The 19272-nt window shown below is 35.5% G+C and overlaps 1 protein-coding gene across 18 annotated transcripts in view; it reads left to right on the top strand.

The window, feature by feature from the left end:
• The window catches only part of HDAC9 (histone deacetylase 9), a 931635-nt gene that overhangs the window by 662128 nt on the left and 250235 nt on the right, over positions 1-19272 (top strand). For all 18 annotated transcript variants that reach the window (XR_005789365.1, XM_040472481.1, XM_040472497.1 and 15 more), the window contains 2 exons: positions 3959-4079; positions 9645-9694. Coding sequence is in view for 17 of the 18 variants with exons in the window: in XM_040472481.1 (XP_040328415.1) it covers positions 3959-4079; positions 9645-9694 (171 nt within the window). In the remaining variant the exon portion in view is untranslated. The remainder of the gene's footprint in view (positions 1-3958; positions 4080-9644; positions 9695-19272) is intronic.

Here is a 19272-nt window from a genome sequence, read left to right as displayed (position 1 = left end):
GACTGAGCCACCCAGGCACCCCTGATATAGTCATTTTAAATAACTTTAGTCAAACTTCAAACCTGAAGGTAGACTGTTTGGGGCTCTAAACTAAATATGGTAATATACCTCAGGTGCTTATCACTGAGAGTAGTTACTCAGTACACATTAGTTCTTTTCCGACTCTGAAAGAACAACTTCTTGAATGTAGGTCACAGACACTTACTGGGATGAGCACTGGGTATTACATGTAGGGGATGAATCCCTGGATTCTGTTCCTGATATCATTATTGTACTATATGCTAACTAACTTGGATGTAAATTTTAAAAATTAAAAAAAAAGGATGCAGGTCACAGAGAATGAAAACATAATAATGAGTACATCCTACATCACAGGGTTTCTTTATTAAGAGAATGAAAGAAGAGCTACAAGCTTTGTTTCCTAAGCCTGTATTAGCAAGGTATTTAAGACCTATATTGGGATTTTAAGTGAGAAAGACCCAGATGAAAGCTATCCTTTATATGCATTGAGTGTCCAAATATACTGAGAGTTCTCATAAATCCCTTTGGTCAGAATCATAGATGGCTTCAGATAGACATCTTGCATGCTAAGTATCTCTGAGAACGGAAATCAGTATCTTCCTAAATTGCGATTATCAGAGCACTTTATCCTATTTCATGACTCATTATGCTGTTGACCTTTGACTCAGAGCATCATGAGAGAGAAATTAAGGAATAAAGGCTACACAGGAAGTAGAAAATATGGGAAGGGCTTAAATGAAAATATCTATATTTAAGCATAAACACATCACATAATAAATTACTGATGATAATGCCAGAAATGAGAATTGTTGGAAGCCTCAATTTGAGAGAAAAAGTTAAATATGACAAATTTAAGACATCTGATAAAAGTGAGGCAAAATGGAACTACTCCAGGAGATCCTATGTGTTAAGAAAGAAGGAATTTCAGAATTTTTAGCTTAGTCATCCACCAAGTTCCCACAGCAGTGCCCCTGTGAGATATAAATCTCAAAACATGCTTTCTCCAGATCACTTTTCCAGGTAGAAACATTTTTCATAATGAGTTGGTTTTTACTGCTCCCTTTCTGTAGAAACATGTATATCTTGTTTGTAGATTTTGTCTGGAATCCATAGGAGCAGAAGGTGATTATTAAGAATAAGTACTTCCTTATATTTAGTGTAATTATTTTTTAAGAAATATATTCTATAATAATAAAAAGAACCAGTGTAAAATACTTTTTTGAAGTCAGTGTAAAATACTTTTTTTGAATTCATAAGGGAGCAGAGAAAGGGGGCCGGAAAGAAATCGAAGTGAAAACTTAGGAGCTACATTACATTTTAATAGTAAGAGGTAGGACAAGAGTATAAACTAGAGCAGAATACTTTGAGCAAGTCAGTGTTAAATAGACTGCATCAGATGCCCTATCCTTACTGTTAGTTAACTGATAGTACAGAAGACAATTACTGAGATTCAGCAGGTGTCCTCCTATGATTTATCAGTGCTTGGGCTACCATCAATAATTAAATCTTGTTCAGATTATTTTTGAAATGTGTGATTGAGCATTCCATGTGAATGTAAGTGGGACTGTGGGAGAATGAAAAAGGAGTTGGGACAAGCATGAAGTGTATGGTATGTAAATATATGTGACTAGTTTATAAAAACCTAAAGATATGTTTATTATTAATGGTATTTAATGTTATGCCAGAGGTAGAACTTCAATTCAGAGTTGAAAAACTAACTTTATAGAAAAAGAGGAAGGGAAAAAAATCAATGAAGCTTTATGACAGTAGCCAAAATGTGGGTTTGATTGTTAGCTATAGAATTGACATTGTTTAAGATATAGATGTTTCACTATATCAGCATGTGAAATGTTAATGGCTGTGGATTTCATAGACTCATAGAAATAAGATTTGGAAGCCCTGTCATTTCACGTTGTTCATTATTCTGCCAGACTAAGACTGGTTGCCACAGTCTGGTTTCCAGTGCTGTGCTCATTCCAATTTTAGATGACTCAGACCATGGAGTTACCACTGTTTATCTTGGGGGATTTTCCACCAGCTGAAATCTCAAAGTTAAAATGTTAACCTTTAATATTTCTTTGAACTTTCTCTTGCTTATTTTATCTTATCATTTGCCATTCTTCTTTGGTTGTTCTGACCTTCCGTAACTCTTCCAAATTTAATGTTTACTAGCAAACCACCTAGGGCAATAACATGTTTGTTTATTGATCAGAGCAATGACTGACCAGTTGGCCATCATTAAATTTTCCTTTGTCTTCAGTGTTGTCTACCTGGTTTAATTTCAGCATTCAGTACCTATCTAGAAATAATTTCTCTCAAGCATTTAAAATTTTTTTCTAGAGATGTAAATTGGATGTCAAAAACAGGAAATTTCAATGCTATGACAAAGAAAATTCCATATGCATTTGTTTATTTATTTGGCACATTACAAGCGCAGTGTCAAGAAGTTTCTGTTTTACATCATTCCTGTTACCTTGTTCTTACTCCTTGGATCTCCCACCATTCCTCTCTCACTGTGACATGATGATTTATTTTCTGTGACAAGCAGAGCTCTGCCCTCTACCCAGTAAACCCCTAGGAAGTATCAGCATATTTGAGATTTTCCCAGCCTGCTTCCTTAAACATCAACAGCAACCACCTTTCCTTAAATTAGGGAGGTTGAATATGGAATTGTCCTGGTCCTCAGAGAGGTGTTGCCGTCTCCCAGTGTTTTCATGTCACCTGGTGATTTCATGGTCAGGAACATGAGAGGATAGCATTTCCTGAACAAATTTTCTTTTAATTTCACTGTAGTTTTATACTAATATGTTACATTACAAGGGCTTTGTTGTGATACGTATTTTAAGTGATACATTAATACTGCCTGGGTAATTTTGGGAAGCCCAGCAATTTTCAGAAGTAAGGCTAATTAACTTCATACACCAGCATGATGTTTATTGGACTTGTAGATATGTCAACTGAGAAATGTGGCCAAGAAGAATACTTCGTATATTGACTATCTGAGGTTTCATGTAATGTGCTCTTTTGTCTATGTTGAAGCACCATTCTTTGTTGAAATGAAAGTCTCTCCCTAGCATGTGCATAAAAATATTGACTGAGTCTAGAGAGTGTGTCAGACTATCTCTGGCTAAACAGCAGTTTTGGTTTTTGCTTACCTCTTCTGTCACAGTAATGGTTTTATAAAATACATTAAATTACTACAAAAGTAAAATAAAAATGGAAGACAAGATTTTATTAGATTCATTAGATATAAAAATAGTTTGTTCAATTACTATAAGTTTCTAAATATTTACTCTGAATTTCTGTATAGACCTCATCACAAACTATTCACAAACCATTCCTGAAATGTTACTGACCCTATCGGACATACTTTGAGTAACATTGATCTAGATTAATGATTCCATGAGGTGCACACATGAAGTGATCAGCATTTTTGTGATAATAGATTACATTAAAATGTGTTGATATTAATATGTTCTTTAAGAAACTATAGAGAAACTGTTCTAACAGCTTATTCAAGTGAATGTAAAGTAAGATTTTAATGAATTCACCTCTCAGCTAAACAGTAGCCACTAGGTTTTTTGTTGTTTTTTTTTTTTTAGGGTTTTTTGTTTGTTTTAACCTCTGTTTTTAAGCTGATACTTTTACAAAGGAGTTAACTCTTAATTTCTTTGTTAGAGACTTATTTTTATGTCAAAGAACAATATGCTTTATGTCAGTTGCCCATTTGGGCATCGGCATAAACAATCCATAGGCTCTGAACCTTGCATGCACTCATTTTTCAAATATTATTATGGTACTTTACTAAGAAAATCAGTGTCACATTCCAGCATGATGAAACTCAGTTCATTATTAATCATCTTAAATGTGACTTGTGTCTTACTTTCTTCTAAATGTTTTTAGTGGAGTACTGTAGGCTTCTGCTATTTTCTTTCAGCGAATTCAAGGTCGAAAAGCCAGCCTGGAGGAAATACAGCTTGTTCATTCTGAACATCACTCACTGTTGTATGGCACCAACCCTCTGGATGGACAGAAGCTGGACCCCAGAACACTCCTAGGTCTGTACGGGTCTCCATTCTACTGAGAATAGCACATTCCAGCACTATCATTAGTCAATGCTGTTGTCAGTTCAAAATACTTGGCAAGCAGTATGATAAAAAAATCAGCTTTTCCAGCAGCATTGCTCTGTGGAATGAGTCCTTTACAATAGAAACCAGCATAGATTAAGAAAATCTTGCATTAGAAAAAATGACAGTGCAAGTTCTATGATGTTTACTGTTAAATTAACCTTTATTTGAATAGTATTTGTTCACTGTGTTTTATAAGAATACATGCATTGTTGGCTTTGTCTACATTTTTAAGCTAAAAGAAATAAAGATTTTCACATTCTTCATGCAATTTTATCTTCACCTTTCCAATTTCTTTTGGGTCTTTTAGTTTTTTACTTTGACCTTAACATATAAAAGGCACTGTACCAACTCATTATTACTATACCTAGAACATTACATTTTATTGTAAGATTGCATTTTAAATTTTAGTATAATCTATTTAATGCATACCTTAACTATGGAATTAAATAGTTGAGTAGATAGCAGAAGTGTAAAACTAATAAACACAATTTTTAGTTAATATATAATTTTCAAACATTTACCATTAGATATTAAAATAAAATTTATGTTGCGGAGCTTTGCATAAACTTTATATGAGTGATAGAAACAGAAGATTTCAGAAAACAGTTTGTGACAAAACCATATTTAGCTGGAGCAACTAATGTTAATTATATTGTTTATTAATAACCTTTTATAGTGGAATAATAATATATGACATAGCAATGTATGCCAAAGGATCATATTTTAAGTATTTTAACTAAAAGGGCATTTCAGGACTTTTCCTTGTCCCTTTCTTTCAAACAAACCTATTATGTCAGATCCCAACTATTGGACTCTTTCACCTAATTTAATGCAATTTCTACGTGATTTATGTTAACTGGTCCTAAGCAATTCAAAAGCAAGTATATGACATGTAGTAGGCAGGCATCTTAGAAAGGAATTATAAAGGGAAATTAACAGTTACCCATTATAATGCTTACAATCTGCCTTTTAAAACAAATGGCAGGCACCCCTAAATTTGTGAAGTAAAGGCATATGGGTGAGTGTGTGTGGAGCATGTGAATGCATGCATGCTGGGTAGTGGTAGCTTGGAGAGAAACTGACAGAAATGGGAACGCATAAAGACTACTCAATTTTTAGAAAACATTCAAAATTTGATGATGAGAAATACTTTGTATAGTAGAATTGAAGTTATATAATTAATATAAAGGCAAGTCACTCCAAACATATAATCTATATGTTTTTTTCCTGAATTCTTTTGAAGGAATCAATATTTGCACATGCAGATCTTTAAAAAATTTTTTTCAACGTTTATTTATTTTTTGGGGGACAGAGAGAGACAGAGCATGAACGGGGGAGGGGTAGAGAGAGAGGGAGACACAGAATCGGAAACAGGCTCCAGGCTCTGAGCCATCAGCCCAGAGCCTGACGCGGGGCTCGAACTCACGGACCGCGAGATCGTGACCTGGCTGAAGTCGGACGCTTAACTGACTGCGCCACCCAGGCGCCCCTGCACATGCAGATTTTTTACATAAAGTACTTCTTTTGCTATGGATACTATATAATAAATGTCCGTATTTTAACATGATTTAATAATCACACCTATTTTACCACAAAGTTGAAGCAAACTGAACTTTCATGGTTTTATGAGATCAAAATACTCATGTATTTAAAGATAAAAAGCTGTGTCCATTTTGATAATTGTGTTTAACTTAGTTAAGAGAAAACCAGTAGAAAACTTTCCTAATTGTTAAAATTCTAAATATGGTCTAAAAATTAAATATGGTCTAAAGGATAAATCAACTTTCCTAATTGTTAAAATTCTAAATATGGTCTAAAAATTAAATATGGTCTAAAGGATAAATCAGTCAAGGCATATGACTAGGTACTTTGGATTTAATTGGGATAAACTTACACATAGGCGTTTGAGAGGTGTTTCAAACAATTGTTATTCCACATTTTATCAAGCTGATGAACAGCCACTTTTTAAAAATTCTTTTATGTTTTTATTTATTTGAAAGAGACAGTATGAGTGGAGGAAAGGCAGAGAGCGAAGGAGACACAGAATCTGAAGCAGGCTCCAGGCTCTGAGCTGTTAGCAGAGAGCCCAACATGGGGCTTAAACTCACGAACCTTGAGATCATGACGTGAGTTGAAGTCAGACACTTAACCAACTGAGCCACCCAGGCGTCCCCATTATTCCACATTTTAAGAGAAAGGAGGAAATACATTTCAGCAATTCCAAACTGGTTTACTTATGAAACATGGCAATACCACTGTTTTTGTAATGAAATTTTACACTTGAGCAAAACTGATTTTCTCAAAATAGTCGACATATATATAATTTAAAAATGTAATGATTTACAATAAATGTCAAACTATAATTTAGAACCTGGACAAAGGAGTTTCCTATGATGTATGCCATGAAAACACCAAGTATCAATAGCTTAGTTTTTACAGGTTTGTTTTCTTTTTTCTTTTCCTTTTTCTTTTTTTGTCATTGTCCATCAGTGAAATTTTACTGGAATGCACCCATCCCCATGTTTTTTTTTTTAAGTTTTTATTTTAATTCCAGTTCATTAACATATAGTGTTACATTTGGTTCAGGTGTATGATACATTGATTCAGTAGTTCATTACAATACCTGATGTTCATCACAGCTTAATCCTCATCTATTTAACCCATTCCCCTACTCTCCTCCCCTCTGGTAACCATCAGTTTGTTCTCTATAATTAAAAGTCTGTTTCTTGGTTTGTCTTTCTCTCTCTCTCTTTTTCCCTTTGCTTGTTTGTTGTGTTTCTTAAATTCCACATACGAGTGAAATCATATGGTATTTGTCTTTCTTTGACTGACTTATTTCACTTAGCATTACAGTCTCTAGTCCATCCTTTTCATTGTGAATGGCAAGATTTGTTTCTTTTTATGACTGAATAATATTCCATTCTCTGTATATACCATATCTTCTTTATCCATTCACTAATCAATGGACACTTGGGCTGCTTCCATATCTTGGTAATTTTTATGGTTTTAATGTAAATAAATTGGCCACATATTATTAGTTTTTAGTATTTAATGTGAGATAATATTCATACAATTGATGATTTTAGAGTTAGTTTTAGATACACATGAGGAATTCCATAGACACCTCTCAGGGATCAGTGAAGCAATTTCAATATTTTGTGCCAGCTACATGAGTAAAGAAAGATAAACAGGGATGTTGCATTGTTAGATCTAATGTTAAGCACTAAAATCAACTTTGATGACACTTTGAAGTACCTTAGTTTTTCTTGTGAATCCAGAAACTTAACTTGTTTTCCTTAATTCAAATTCTAAGTGAATAATCTCTTTTTTTAAAAAGTTTAACCTTTCATCCTTTTTTGTGTGTGTATGAAATTTAAATTTTTGTGGCTTTTTACTTCTATCTTCAAGACCAGACTGAAGCTGCCATGTACAAATATATAGAAGTTTATAACCCTCAAGATACCTTCCCTCTCTTTATCCCTTTCTTTCACTGTATATATCCTTCTTTCTCCCCCAGCCTCCCCTTCCTGCCCCCCACCCCACAGATTGGCAGGTGGGAGCTGTCTGTCAATGTGCATGCATATTTAATTGAAATTCATTCACTTGTATGATTTTCTGATTTAAAGTAATACTACTATTTTTGATAGTTATGTTCTGGACTTAGGAGGAAGGATTTAAATAAAAGTTCATTATAACCAGACCTATCAGTCTTTGTATCTTGAAAGACATCTATAGCTTATAAAATGATTAGTTTGAAAATGGGCACCATTTGTCTATTTAAGTACTCTAGACTGTGTAAGGTGACACTTTAAAAACATTTTCTCCAATCATTTTTAGTGTAAGGTTTTCCTTTGCATTAATATTCCTGTCGTTCTTAGTACCAGTTTTCATTAGCTTGTGGCTAGCCAGATCTGAGTCCATGAATAAGGCAATATAATATTATTAAAAAATAAACCCAGTCAGTTCAGTGAATTAAAAATTTTTTACACATTACTAAATTTAAATTATTGATTATTTGGTTGTTTTGTATTATAAACATTACTAAATAAAAATTCTCTTTAAGCACCTTATCATTTATTCTCTTGGAGTTTAATAATTTTTAAAAATTACTTTAAATTTTCTTTAGTACATTTAGTACATTGTAATATTACCCCTTTTTACTGACTGTGGAATGAAGAGTTCAGACATTAAAATATACAATATTATATATTTTAATTTCACATGTGATCAGTACTTTTTTTTTTCAACATTTATTTATTTTTGGGACAGAGAGAGACAGAGCATGAACGGGGGAGGGGCAGAGAGAGAGGGAGACACAGAATCGGAAACAGGCTCCAGGCTCTGAGCCATCCGCCCAGAGCCCGACGTGGGGCTCGAACTCACGGACCGCGAGATCGTGACCTGGCTGAAGTCGGACGCTTAACCGACTGCGCCACCCAGGCGCCCCAGTACATTTTGACCTGAGTCACTTTAGAGCCATTGGACTATGATACAGAAATGACCATTGCCTTTTCCTTTAATTACTTTGCAAGGAGGTTTAGGGAGTAAATATTTTTGTTTTCTCTATTAATGTACTAGATAATGTAGAAAATAAGAATTCAGGTGAACAAAATGATTAAAAATTCCATGAAATACCAATTCCAAGAGACAATCACAGGTAAGATTTTGGTATATATTTTAAAGAAGATATATATGTGTTTATATTGTATAGATTTCCCCTAAAGGTTATCCTTTTTACTTTTAAACAAATTTTTAATATTTATTTATTTTTGAGAGAGAGAGAGAGAGAGACTGACAGAGCATGAGCATGAGCAGGAGCAGGGAGAGAGAGAGAGGGAGATACAGAATCCAAAGGAGGCTCCAGGCTCTGAGTTGTATGCACGGAGTCTGATGCAGGGCTCGAACTCACAAACTTTGAGCTGTAGCCAGATGCTTAACCAACTGAGCCACCCAGATGCCCCAAGGTTATGCTTTTTATAGTGTTTTTATTTTTAAAAATTTGGATTTTGAAGAGGCTTATACTTAAGACAAGTATACTTTGTCTTAGTTATATCTGAAGTAAAAAGTAATAAGTCTGTGTATTTGAATAGATGTTTTAATATTTAAACTTTTTAAGAAAACGACAGTGCATTTCAGAAACTTTGCCTTAAGACATCACTTTAGAGGGATACACTCAGAATAGCTTAGTTATTTTAAGTAAACTATAAATAAAAAACATATTATGATATATTAACTGATGTGTAGGCTAGCCAAAACAATCTGGAGACTCAAATTTCATAGGTGTGTGTTTTCACATAGGGCAGTAGACTCTACATGTAATAATAATTATATTCATTTGCTTTGAGTTCTTGCATATCTAAAATTTGATTACTTTTCTTCTGAATCAAGTGATAAATACTATGTGACATATCATGTGTTATTAAACACCAAAATTTTTAAAATTATAATTGTATTCCCAATTTATATATTTTTTCATGTCTTCTTAATGTGTAGGTGACGCCTCTCAAAAGTTCTTTTCTTCATTACCTTGTGGTGGACTTGGGGTAAGTATGAGTTTGTTTGCTGCTTTTAAATAACATAAACTACCAAAAAAAATCCTTTGATTTATCATTGTGGTTATGGGTAAAGCCATTTCTCAGTAAAAGTTATCATAAACTTCAGGACTGGCTACAGAATTTATAGGGCTCAATTCCAAATGAAAATGCATATCCCTGTGTGCAAAACTTACTAAGAATTTCAAGATGGTGACAACAGTGAATTAATCCAAGTGCGGGGCCTTTTAAATCTACAGTTCTGTGTGACTGCACAGATAGCATATCCACAAAGCCAACTTTGCTAGACTTATGTAGCTGGAAAAAAGGTAACACAAAAGGATTCAACTGTTTTGCAGCAGAATTCAATTTTCAAGAGACTCATACTGAGTACGCAAATACCTAATATTCCTGGTGAAAATGGCATAGACTTCACAAAGTGCTTTGCATTGTGGCACACTTTATTTGTGAACCCTGGGGCCATTTTTGTCTCCATAATTAACAAAGCCTTTTTTGACCCAGCATATTTATACCACATTTCAAGGACAAATTTGTTTAAATATATGAAGAAAACGTGCTACTTTTTGGTGGATGGTTAGAACATATCCTTTAACCTGCAATCTATTTACATTTAACCCTTACCAGTAACAAGTTGTCATCTTGTAGAACTAAGTACTAAGTCATATTAGGAAAGCATATTTCTAGATCAGGTTTCAAGGACTGAGGAATTTAAGTCAATTAAGTTTCTTGGACATTGAAGGGAAATAACTGTGTGTGCCATATTTTAGGCAATATTTTACTATCACTAAATTTTATACAGGGAAATCGCACGTATTTTCAGTTAATTCTTTCATTTTAGTGACTCTAGATTTAACAAGGATAATCTTTTTGTTTCTTCACCTATGATTCTATCCTCTTCAGAAATATAAATGGCAGCTACAAGAACCAAAATCTGCTTGGAATTTATAGTTTGCTAACATTATACCAGGTTTATACCAGTTTTGTAAAATAGTTATTAATACCATTTTGCAGATGAGAAACTGAAGGCTCAGAGAAATGACCTTATTTCCTGAAGTCACACAGTAACGGGTAAAAGTCTAAAAGTATGAGGTTGATGTGCGTGTCCATGTGCAGGAGTTCTAAAAGAGCTTATTTGTTCTTTCCATGCCGTTTGTCTTCAGTAGGCTAGTCCCTGGAGCCTAGCATTGCAGCACTGTGGCTGATGTAATGTTCCTTTTGTGGCAGCTCACCAGTAGAGCTTCACTTTTTGACCTTGAGCTCAGTATAATCACTATCCTACATTAAACCCTCCTTACTTTTAGCAAACCCACTGTGAAGCCAGGAACTTGCAAAATTATTCTAGAAAGCAGAGGATAAACTGACTTTTAAATTAGGTTTCATTGACAACGGATGACATTGGCTTTGTCATTATTTTTTAACATCCCAAGTGCCCATTTTAAGAGAATGGCTGAGTACCTGAAAATGAGGTAAAGAATGAAACAAAGCTAATGGCTACTTAGAAGATTCAATGATAGGGAGGAAATCAAAGCTGTTAAAAGAGTGATGGTCATCAAACTCTCACTCCTTTACATTTAATACATGACGCAGAGCTGAAATGAGGACAGCTCCTTAGGATCCACCTCCCAAGTCTGACTTGGGTTGTGCCTATACTATATTATCCCTTGAACACAAAGTACCTCTATTCAAACTGCTTAAACTCATACCAAGGTAGCTTCTTATTCTTTAGCTCGAACTGTTCTAGTAAATTCTTAGAAGTGCCCAAGGAATGAAGGGTCACTGCTGCTTTTGTCCCTGTATGTCCAACATAAAGCAAAGTGAGTGTCATAAAATAAGTCCTTCATAATGTTTCCAAACACTGTCTTAATCCTTGGTGACAGCAGTGGTGGTAGGTAAATGTAGCTTTGGCAGACAGAGGGGAGGAGGAAGACTGGATTAGTTTGACTTCATCAGTATTGAAGAGGGCTGGAGAAAGGCACTTCTCTTTATTAGATTGGCCTATTGGTCTTCTGAAGGTTCACACTGGTGAGTGTGAACGTGTGTGTTATGCATGCATGTGCATGCACAAGCTTGTCCATGTTGAAACTGTAAAGAACTAGTTTGGGACGCCTGGTTGGCTCAGTTGGTTGAGTGTCCGCCTGCTGCTGAGGTCATGATTTCACAGTCTGTGGGTTTGGGCCCCGCGTCAGGCTCTGTGCTGGCAGCTCAAAGCCTGGAGCCTGCTTCAGGTTCTGTGTCTCCCTCACTCTCTGCCCCTCCCCTTCTCACACTCTGTCTCTCTCTCCTCTCAAAAATGAATAAACATTAAAAAAAAAAAAAAAAACTAGTTTGATTTGGCTTTTTTTTCTTCCAGAGACCAAATTGTGTTCTGAGGCATTCAGAAACCTCCTTACCCCTCAGATTTTGGGTTTTGATACAAGTCCTAAGAGAAATTCTGAATTCTTTGTGTTTCTGCCAGTCTAAATTTTTACCTTTGGGACAGTTCTAGACATACAGAGTATACAAAGATACCCAGTATGAATCGAGAGTGGTCCAACTTCATAAGCTCTCTTCCCAGAGAACTTGGAAACCACTGAAATTGCCCTGTCTTAAGGCACTCTTCTAGTTCAGATCATCTAAGATGCACCCATTAGTTTGAATCCTAAAATACTTAGTGCTCCCCAATTGTTAAAGGAAACTCTAGTTCCTGGAATATATACTTGCTACTAGATGGCTTTAATATATACCTGCTGAAGGCTAATGGATTGACTGGATTTTGAGGAGAATACCTGGGATGTTGTGAAATCAGAAAATCCCTACTTCTTATTAAATTTGCCCCTAAAATTGTATATAATACTTTTTTAAAGTTTTTAAAATTCCAGTATAGTTAGGATACAGTATTTTATTAGATTTAGGTGTACAATATAGTGATTCAACAATTCAGTACATTACCCAGTGCTCATCATGATAAGTGTACTCTGCATATGAAAATTTGACAGTGTTGGCTAAGTTGCTCAAAGGGCAAATGGTACTTAAGTTTCTTTCAGGTATATTTTCCAGAATTACACTTTGAGCAACAATCCCAAGGGTTTCTAATTTCTTTGTGTTTGGTTCTCATTTTATTAGTTACTAGGGCATGACTCATTTCTCATTAACATGTGATTGCACTGCAGAAAATGCATCAGTTGCAGAGAGCATTTTACCAAATCACAGGACTTGGTCATTGTATAATGGCATAAATAATTAAGGGACTCTGAAAATAAAACCCAGTGCAGGACCACTTTAGTTCTCACTCCTAAGGGTATATCACTAAAAATAGTGATCATTTTTCTAGCCATCTGACCTGCTGCTGTGTGAAGAAATCTTGAAATCATTTCTCAGCTTTATTTTTCCCTCTTCACTTGATAGGCCACAAAAAAAACCACAAAAGCAAGGACGAGCAGGCTTTTATGATAATGTCGTCATCAGCTCCCAACTTCAAACACTTCTGCGGCTTTTGAGTTGTCATTTATAACTTGGAACTGAATCGACCCATAATTCCCATGATACACTTAGAGAAATTGATAACAGACTCTGCACTTCTTTTATGGCTCGGAGGAGGCAACTCCAATCACATCACTATTGGCAGGCAATATTATTTTTTGACATGGTTGTAAAAGTATAAAGGGGCTTATGGCATTTGTTTAGATGAGGAATGGGCTCTCAAGCTGTGCTGGGGTTTACAGGACCAGATTAGTGAGAAGCAAAGGGAATATGATGTTTGCAAACAGGATATGATTTTATATATAAGTTTGGGTTTCATGCTCTGTTCCCTGGGGAAAGCCCTGCAGACAGCAGAGAATTCCACTTTTATCCTACAACAGACAGGCTCCTGGTGCCAAAAGGCAGAAAAATAAACGTGGTCAATGGGCAGTGTCAGACCCTTGATTGGAGGAGGAGGAGCTGTGGAAGAGGCAGAACAATTTCCTAGGAGGAATGAGGAATTGCTGAGCATGGGCAGAATCTGGGCCCGCCTAACTGGTCAAAGATGTGCCAAAAATGAGGCCCTGTGAGGTTTTATCAAGGCACCTTCTCCGGCAGCAACTCAGTCAATCTGTGAACACAAAGCTGGATTTTTATTACAAACTTTTACTCTGCCCGTATTCTATTTGATAACTCCTAAATCTGACACACTGTGGAGGTTAGAGATGTCATTTGTGTGATTTGGAGAGGGGGAGATGGGGAGAAGGATTAGGTGGTTGTGGGAAGGTAATTTAAGGCTCATTTCCATTGCCCTGAGGTTTTCAGCATACATTTCATTTATGTTCTAACTATACTTGCTGTATAGGAGGCAGGTTTGGATGAAATGTCTCAAATTCTCTTTCATTCTGTCATATTTATAATCTAAGCTCTTCCCCCTGATATATAATATTTATGTATATATAAGTATTATATATGTACATACGTTCAAAAGTATCAAATTGTCAATTTGATACTACATTTGTATCTTTATATCATTTTACCCATTTATTACATTACATTGGTTCTTCCCCAATAACAGTAAAAAAAAAAATCTAGTGGCAAGTCTTTTAAAGGACCTCTCTGACTTTCTTAATTGTGTTATAATATCAGGAGATTATTTATTTTCTGACCAAATCTATAGACAGATCGTTAAAATCAACGTAACAGAAATACTAGACTAATATATTTTTATCCTGCTCTTCAGAGTGGTCTTCTTAGAAACACAATCAGTATTTTAGAAGGCATAACAAATGCTATCATATGAAGAGTAAAGGGTAGGAAAAATCACTTTGTGCCAGTAATTAGATAAGGTGCAGGAATGTAGTTACTGATGAGACAAGGCCACTTTTCTCATTTGCTCATAGCCTATTCATTGGGCTGATTTGGACAAATGTTGTGCTGTAGAAACACAATGGAGGGGGCTTCCAGAACAGAAAAGAAAGAAGAGTGATGTTGAAACTATTCAAGTAGTCAAGGCAAATAAATTTTCAAGAACAATTAGGAATGAATATATTTGTATGAGTATGTGCGTGTGTATGGGGGGTGGTTATGAGTATGAGGTAGGGCTACACGTCCAGACATTAATTGTTTAGGTCATAATAACACACCATATTATTAAAAATTGCATCAAGCTATTGCTGATTAGGAGGGAATTTTTTTCCCTTAAGTAACAACAACACCTAATGTTTATGCCAAAATTTATATGTTCCTTATCGTAAGTGCACACATTATGTGCTGTTCCCATCCAGTTGTCCTAAGCAGGCACTTACATCTGCAGAGTTGGGGGTGGCATCTGTTTCTCACATGCGGTAATCAGGATTATGTTGATTTCCCTTGTATTAATGTTCAGCTCAAACGTAGCTTGCAATCAGTGCTTCATTTCCTCCGCTGCCGCTATCAGAGAGGCATCACAGCCCTCTTCCCTCCAGCATAATAAGAGGACCCACTAAGATTTGGGATTTCTCTTTTTCCCATCTCCCCTTTCCCATTTGGATTTTCATTAGTTTTAAACTGGATGCAAATGATACTAGCAGGAATACCACTCGGCACCTGGAAAAAGTAACACTGATAAGCTGCCCTAATGAAATTGTTTCAGAATTTTGGTTCATGTTATGGATTCCACAAAAAGATCATGTTGCTCTAGGTGTGGGGCAAAATATTATGCAAGCTAGGAGATGCCTTCTAAATAACAAAGGATGTTTCCAGTATTGCATAGAGTATGCTAATTGAATATACTCAATAATAGTTACAGGGAAGTAGATGGCATTCCCTACAGAGATAAACATCTACATGTTACTCTGTGTTTACTACAAAATGTAAAATGGCATATAATCTTTAAGTATCTGGTGTTCATGGCAGGAAAGAGGGCAATTAGAAATGAAAACCTTAAGTTCCTCCTCAGTTCACTTCGCTGTAGCATCTCATTTGTGATTAAATTCTTTCTATTGCTTTGACTTTATGGCTAAGCACAACAGGATGCATTTTCAAGTTCCAATTTCATTTTCCTATTTAAAGTACACATGTATATAACGAAGCTATTAAAATTCTTCTGTTGTCAACATGAGATAGCTTAAAATGCCATCATCAAAGCCTTACACATGTGTTTTTTACATTCTTGGGACCACAACACCTATAAAAAACTGTATGAGCAACACTGTCAATCAACCAAATTACTGTCAATAGCAGAGAAGAAGAAAACATACCAATTTCTGGAATTTCTTGTTCTATAATCTTTCTCTTGTCTGTAATAATTTTCTCTAAAGAAATTGAAACTTAGATTATGCTATTCCTAAAGGTAAATGGGTTTGGTGAACATTAAGCTTCTAATTCAAGAAATTTATGGTTCTGTGAAACAAAAGCTCTGAGAAATTAAAACATACTTGAATAAATTCAAATATACAATCATAAATTGGTTGCCACTTCTATTGTCAAGAAAACATAAGGCCTGAGGTCAGATGAACACTTAGAGTTGACAAACAAAATAGTACTTAGAAGAAAAGGAATCTTTGGTCAGCTCCTATGTTGTGCAGCTTAAAATAGACCTAAATCCTGGCCCATCTCACCTTTTCATTTTGATGTGAAAAAACTTCATTAATATTTTTATTTGTCACATCTCTACCCTGGATCCTGATCCCAGTATTAATCTCTATGACAAACTAATGTCCAATGCAGAATATTGATACAGCCTATTGGATTTTTCTTTGTTAAGTATTTTGACAGAAAGTTTAGTAAAGCATAATTTCTAAATTTTCATCTAATTCAAATTCCAAAACTTAAATAAATTAGTTTGCTGAATGCATGAGCCATAGCAATCAGTTCATGGTAGAGTCCCTAGGACTTAACCATTCCACACTCCTGGGTAGAACCCATAGCTCCTGACTCATAGGCAAGCAACATCATTATTACTGTACAACATCTTCTCTTAAGATATAGAATAATTAAAGTTAAGAACTTGAAAGAGTAAGCAGTATCTTATAAACAAAGCATACATTGAATCATTTTTTAATGAAGACTGTTAAAACACTAATACATTTGAGAATGATATACACCCAAAATCATTTGGTTAATTTATTTTGTTACCATATTCTAACTAATATGATTTATATGACCTCTAATTAATGTTTACTATGGGCACATGTAGATATCCTTTAAAATGATCCTGTACCATTTTGAAGTGTGGCCATTCAAAGAAATGAAAACAAGGCCTAAAAGTAGTGAAATTCTTTGCTACTAAGTAGATGACTTTTTAATTAACCTATTACCCCTCTTTCAGACATGTCAACATCTATTCATTTATCCATTAAAAAAATAGGTTTTGAGAGCGTCCTGTGTGCTAAGTATGGAGCAACTCTAGCCTCATATTCTTATTTAAAAATTTTTATTTTCTTATCAGTTCTCAATCATATCCCTTATTAGGCTTATCGCTTGTACACTGTGTTAAGCTTCCTCTATTGCTGTTCATCAACTTTGTGAGAAAGACCTGAGAGTCCATGATGATATGGACTGAAGGCAAAATATCTGGTCTCTTAATTGAACAAAATCCAAAGTCATTTTTCTAATGAAAGATTTATGCAAGACATCTTTCCTGTCTCAGTTTTCTTAGAGGCATCAAATCTTCATTTTGAGAGCTAGCAAGTGAATGCACTCTCTAGCATCAGCTCACTATTCCATTAAAAGCAAGTAAAGAAGAAAGAAGTCAAACACACAAAACGAATTGGCCTTTAGATGTAATATACTCACAGCTTCGGGCAGAATTTATTCACTCACTTATTCACTTGTTTACACACTAAATGTATACTGAGGGCTTACTATATGCTAAGAAACTATAAGTACAGCAATGAGTAAAACAGAAAAAAAATTCTATCCTGATGGGGGAGACAGATAAGCAAATATGCATTAGTTCAGATATGTGTGTGTAATGATGAATATTCTGCAGAAAAGAAAGCAAGGAAGGAAGACAGTATGAAATCTGGTGGAGCTTGGGGACAAAACTGGTGGTTAATGAAAAGTGTTACCTTTTGGAGATCAGCATTTCTGGGTGACAGATGACCTGGGAGTCCTGGCTTCTTGTGGTCACTAAATTAAGGAGGGATAACAGGGAGCACGAGGGTAGGCTTGTCAAGACTGCTCAGAGTTTCTGGGTCCCCATCTTCATTCCTACCTATGAAGATGTGACCATCTTGGGATAGGGTTCTGTCCTGAACACACAGAGTTCAGGGCCTACTTTTTTGACTCCTGGATTTAAGTGTGGTGGTGGAGGTGGGGGCAAGTTCAGTTACAGGCAACCCTGTAGTTCCTGAAATCTCTCTTAAGATCTGACCTTGGAGGATCTTGAAGGTAGGGGCACAATTATCCAGGCTGTGGCTGTGAGACATCTGGGTAGCTCCAGATCTTAGCAGCATTATGTGCTTTGGGGTTCCCAGTCCCTGGGAACATTATTTGGACATAGTTTCCCATATTGTGCAGCTGCAAATTAGATACAATAGTCTAACACCTGCCATTTTCAAGTATATTGAAAATGCCCTGACATTTGTATTATATTTCCCAGTGGTTTTTCATGTGCATTTTAGCTGCTTCTTTAATGGACACTATTGTATTGTGTCCTCAGTTGTCTCCAGCTGGTCCCTGCTGATGTATATCTGAGCTGTGAGAGTCAAGATAACTGATTTATTGATCCCATTAGGTTAGTGAATGAAGCAAAGGATGATGACTTCTCTATTTGTTCATTGCCAATTGTGTGCTGTGTGTATACAGCACAAGGAGCACAAACTTTGGGGTCTGCATTCCAGGGCTATGTTTACTATTAAATTTCTGTTGCTGATACTCTTAATATCTTCAGTATTAAATGGGATGAACCAACAAAAAATTTCAGCTAAGTTGTTTACAGCTGTACTGTAACCATCTAAGTAAAATTATAACCCTTAACTTTAAACCTAATAGTGTACAGAAGGTTGACTTGATGAGGTGATTATCTATTAGGTGAGATGCCCTGACCTCTCCAGCAGGGCCATAGAGAACCCTTTAAAACATACCTATTTATTGGTTCTTGTAGAACTGGACTGATTCACTGTCTTTACATGGAGCTTCCAGTGATAACCTACCTCATGTCTTAATATTCACAGCATTCCCAGAAGTCTTGTTACTAAAGGTGTAACTTGGGCTTTCTACTCTACAGAAAAGGAAACTGAGGTTCAGAGAAGGGAGTAACTTGTTCAAGTCACACAATTAGTAGGTGGCGAAGTAGAGATCTCCTGATTCCCAGGCTCTTGACCACAGTACTGTGCACACACAACTTACTGTAATTTCAACCTCATATGATTATCAACACTCATTTCCCAAATGAGAATAATCCTAGCCATAATAAAGCACAATTATTTCTTTTGCTGAAAGCCTTTTCTTTTTTATTGTACTTCCTGTAAGGTATTATCCATGCTCTCAGGCATCATTAATTTGGGGTGAAAATTATGCACCTATACACAGCATTGTAATTTGAACTAAAATAATGAAAAACCTCTGAAACTGGACCAAACCACTGTGGGATGAGTAAGATAGAATCTCATTTTACACACCTATGGAGTTAGAATTAATTTTAT

The sequence above is a fragment of the Herpailurus yagouaroundi genome, unplaced genomic scaffold (genome assembly GCF_014898765.1).
Source record: "Herpailurus yagouaroundi ecotype Mexico unplaced genomic scaffold, PumYag 100, whole genome shotgun sequence".
Classification (NCBI taxonomy): Eukaryota; Metazoa; Chordata; class Mammalia; order Carnivora; family Felidae; genus Herpailurus; species Herpailurus yagouaroundi.
The sequence above is the reverse complement of the archived record's forward strand: the minus strand, read 5'-3'. Positions and strand labels throughout refer to the sequence as shown.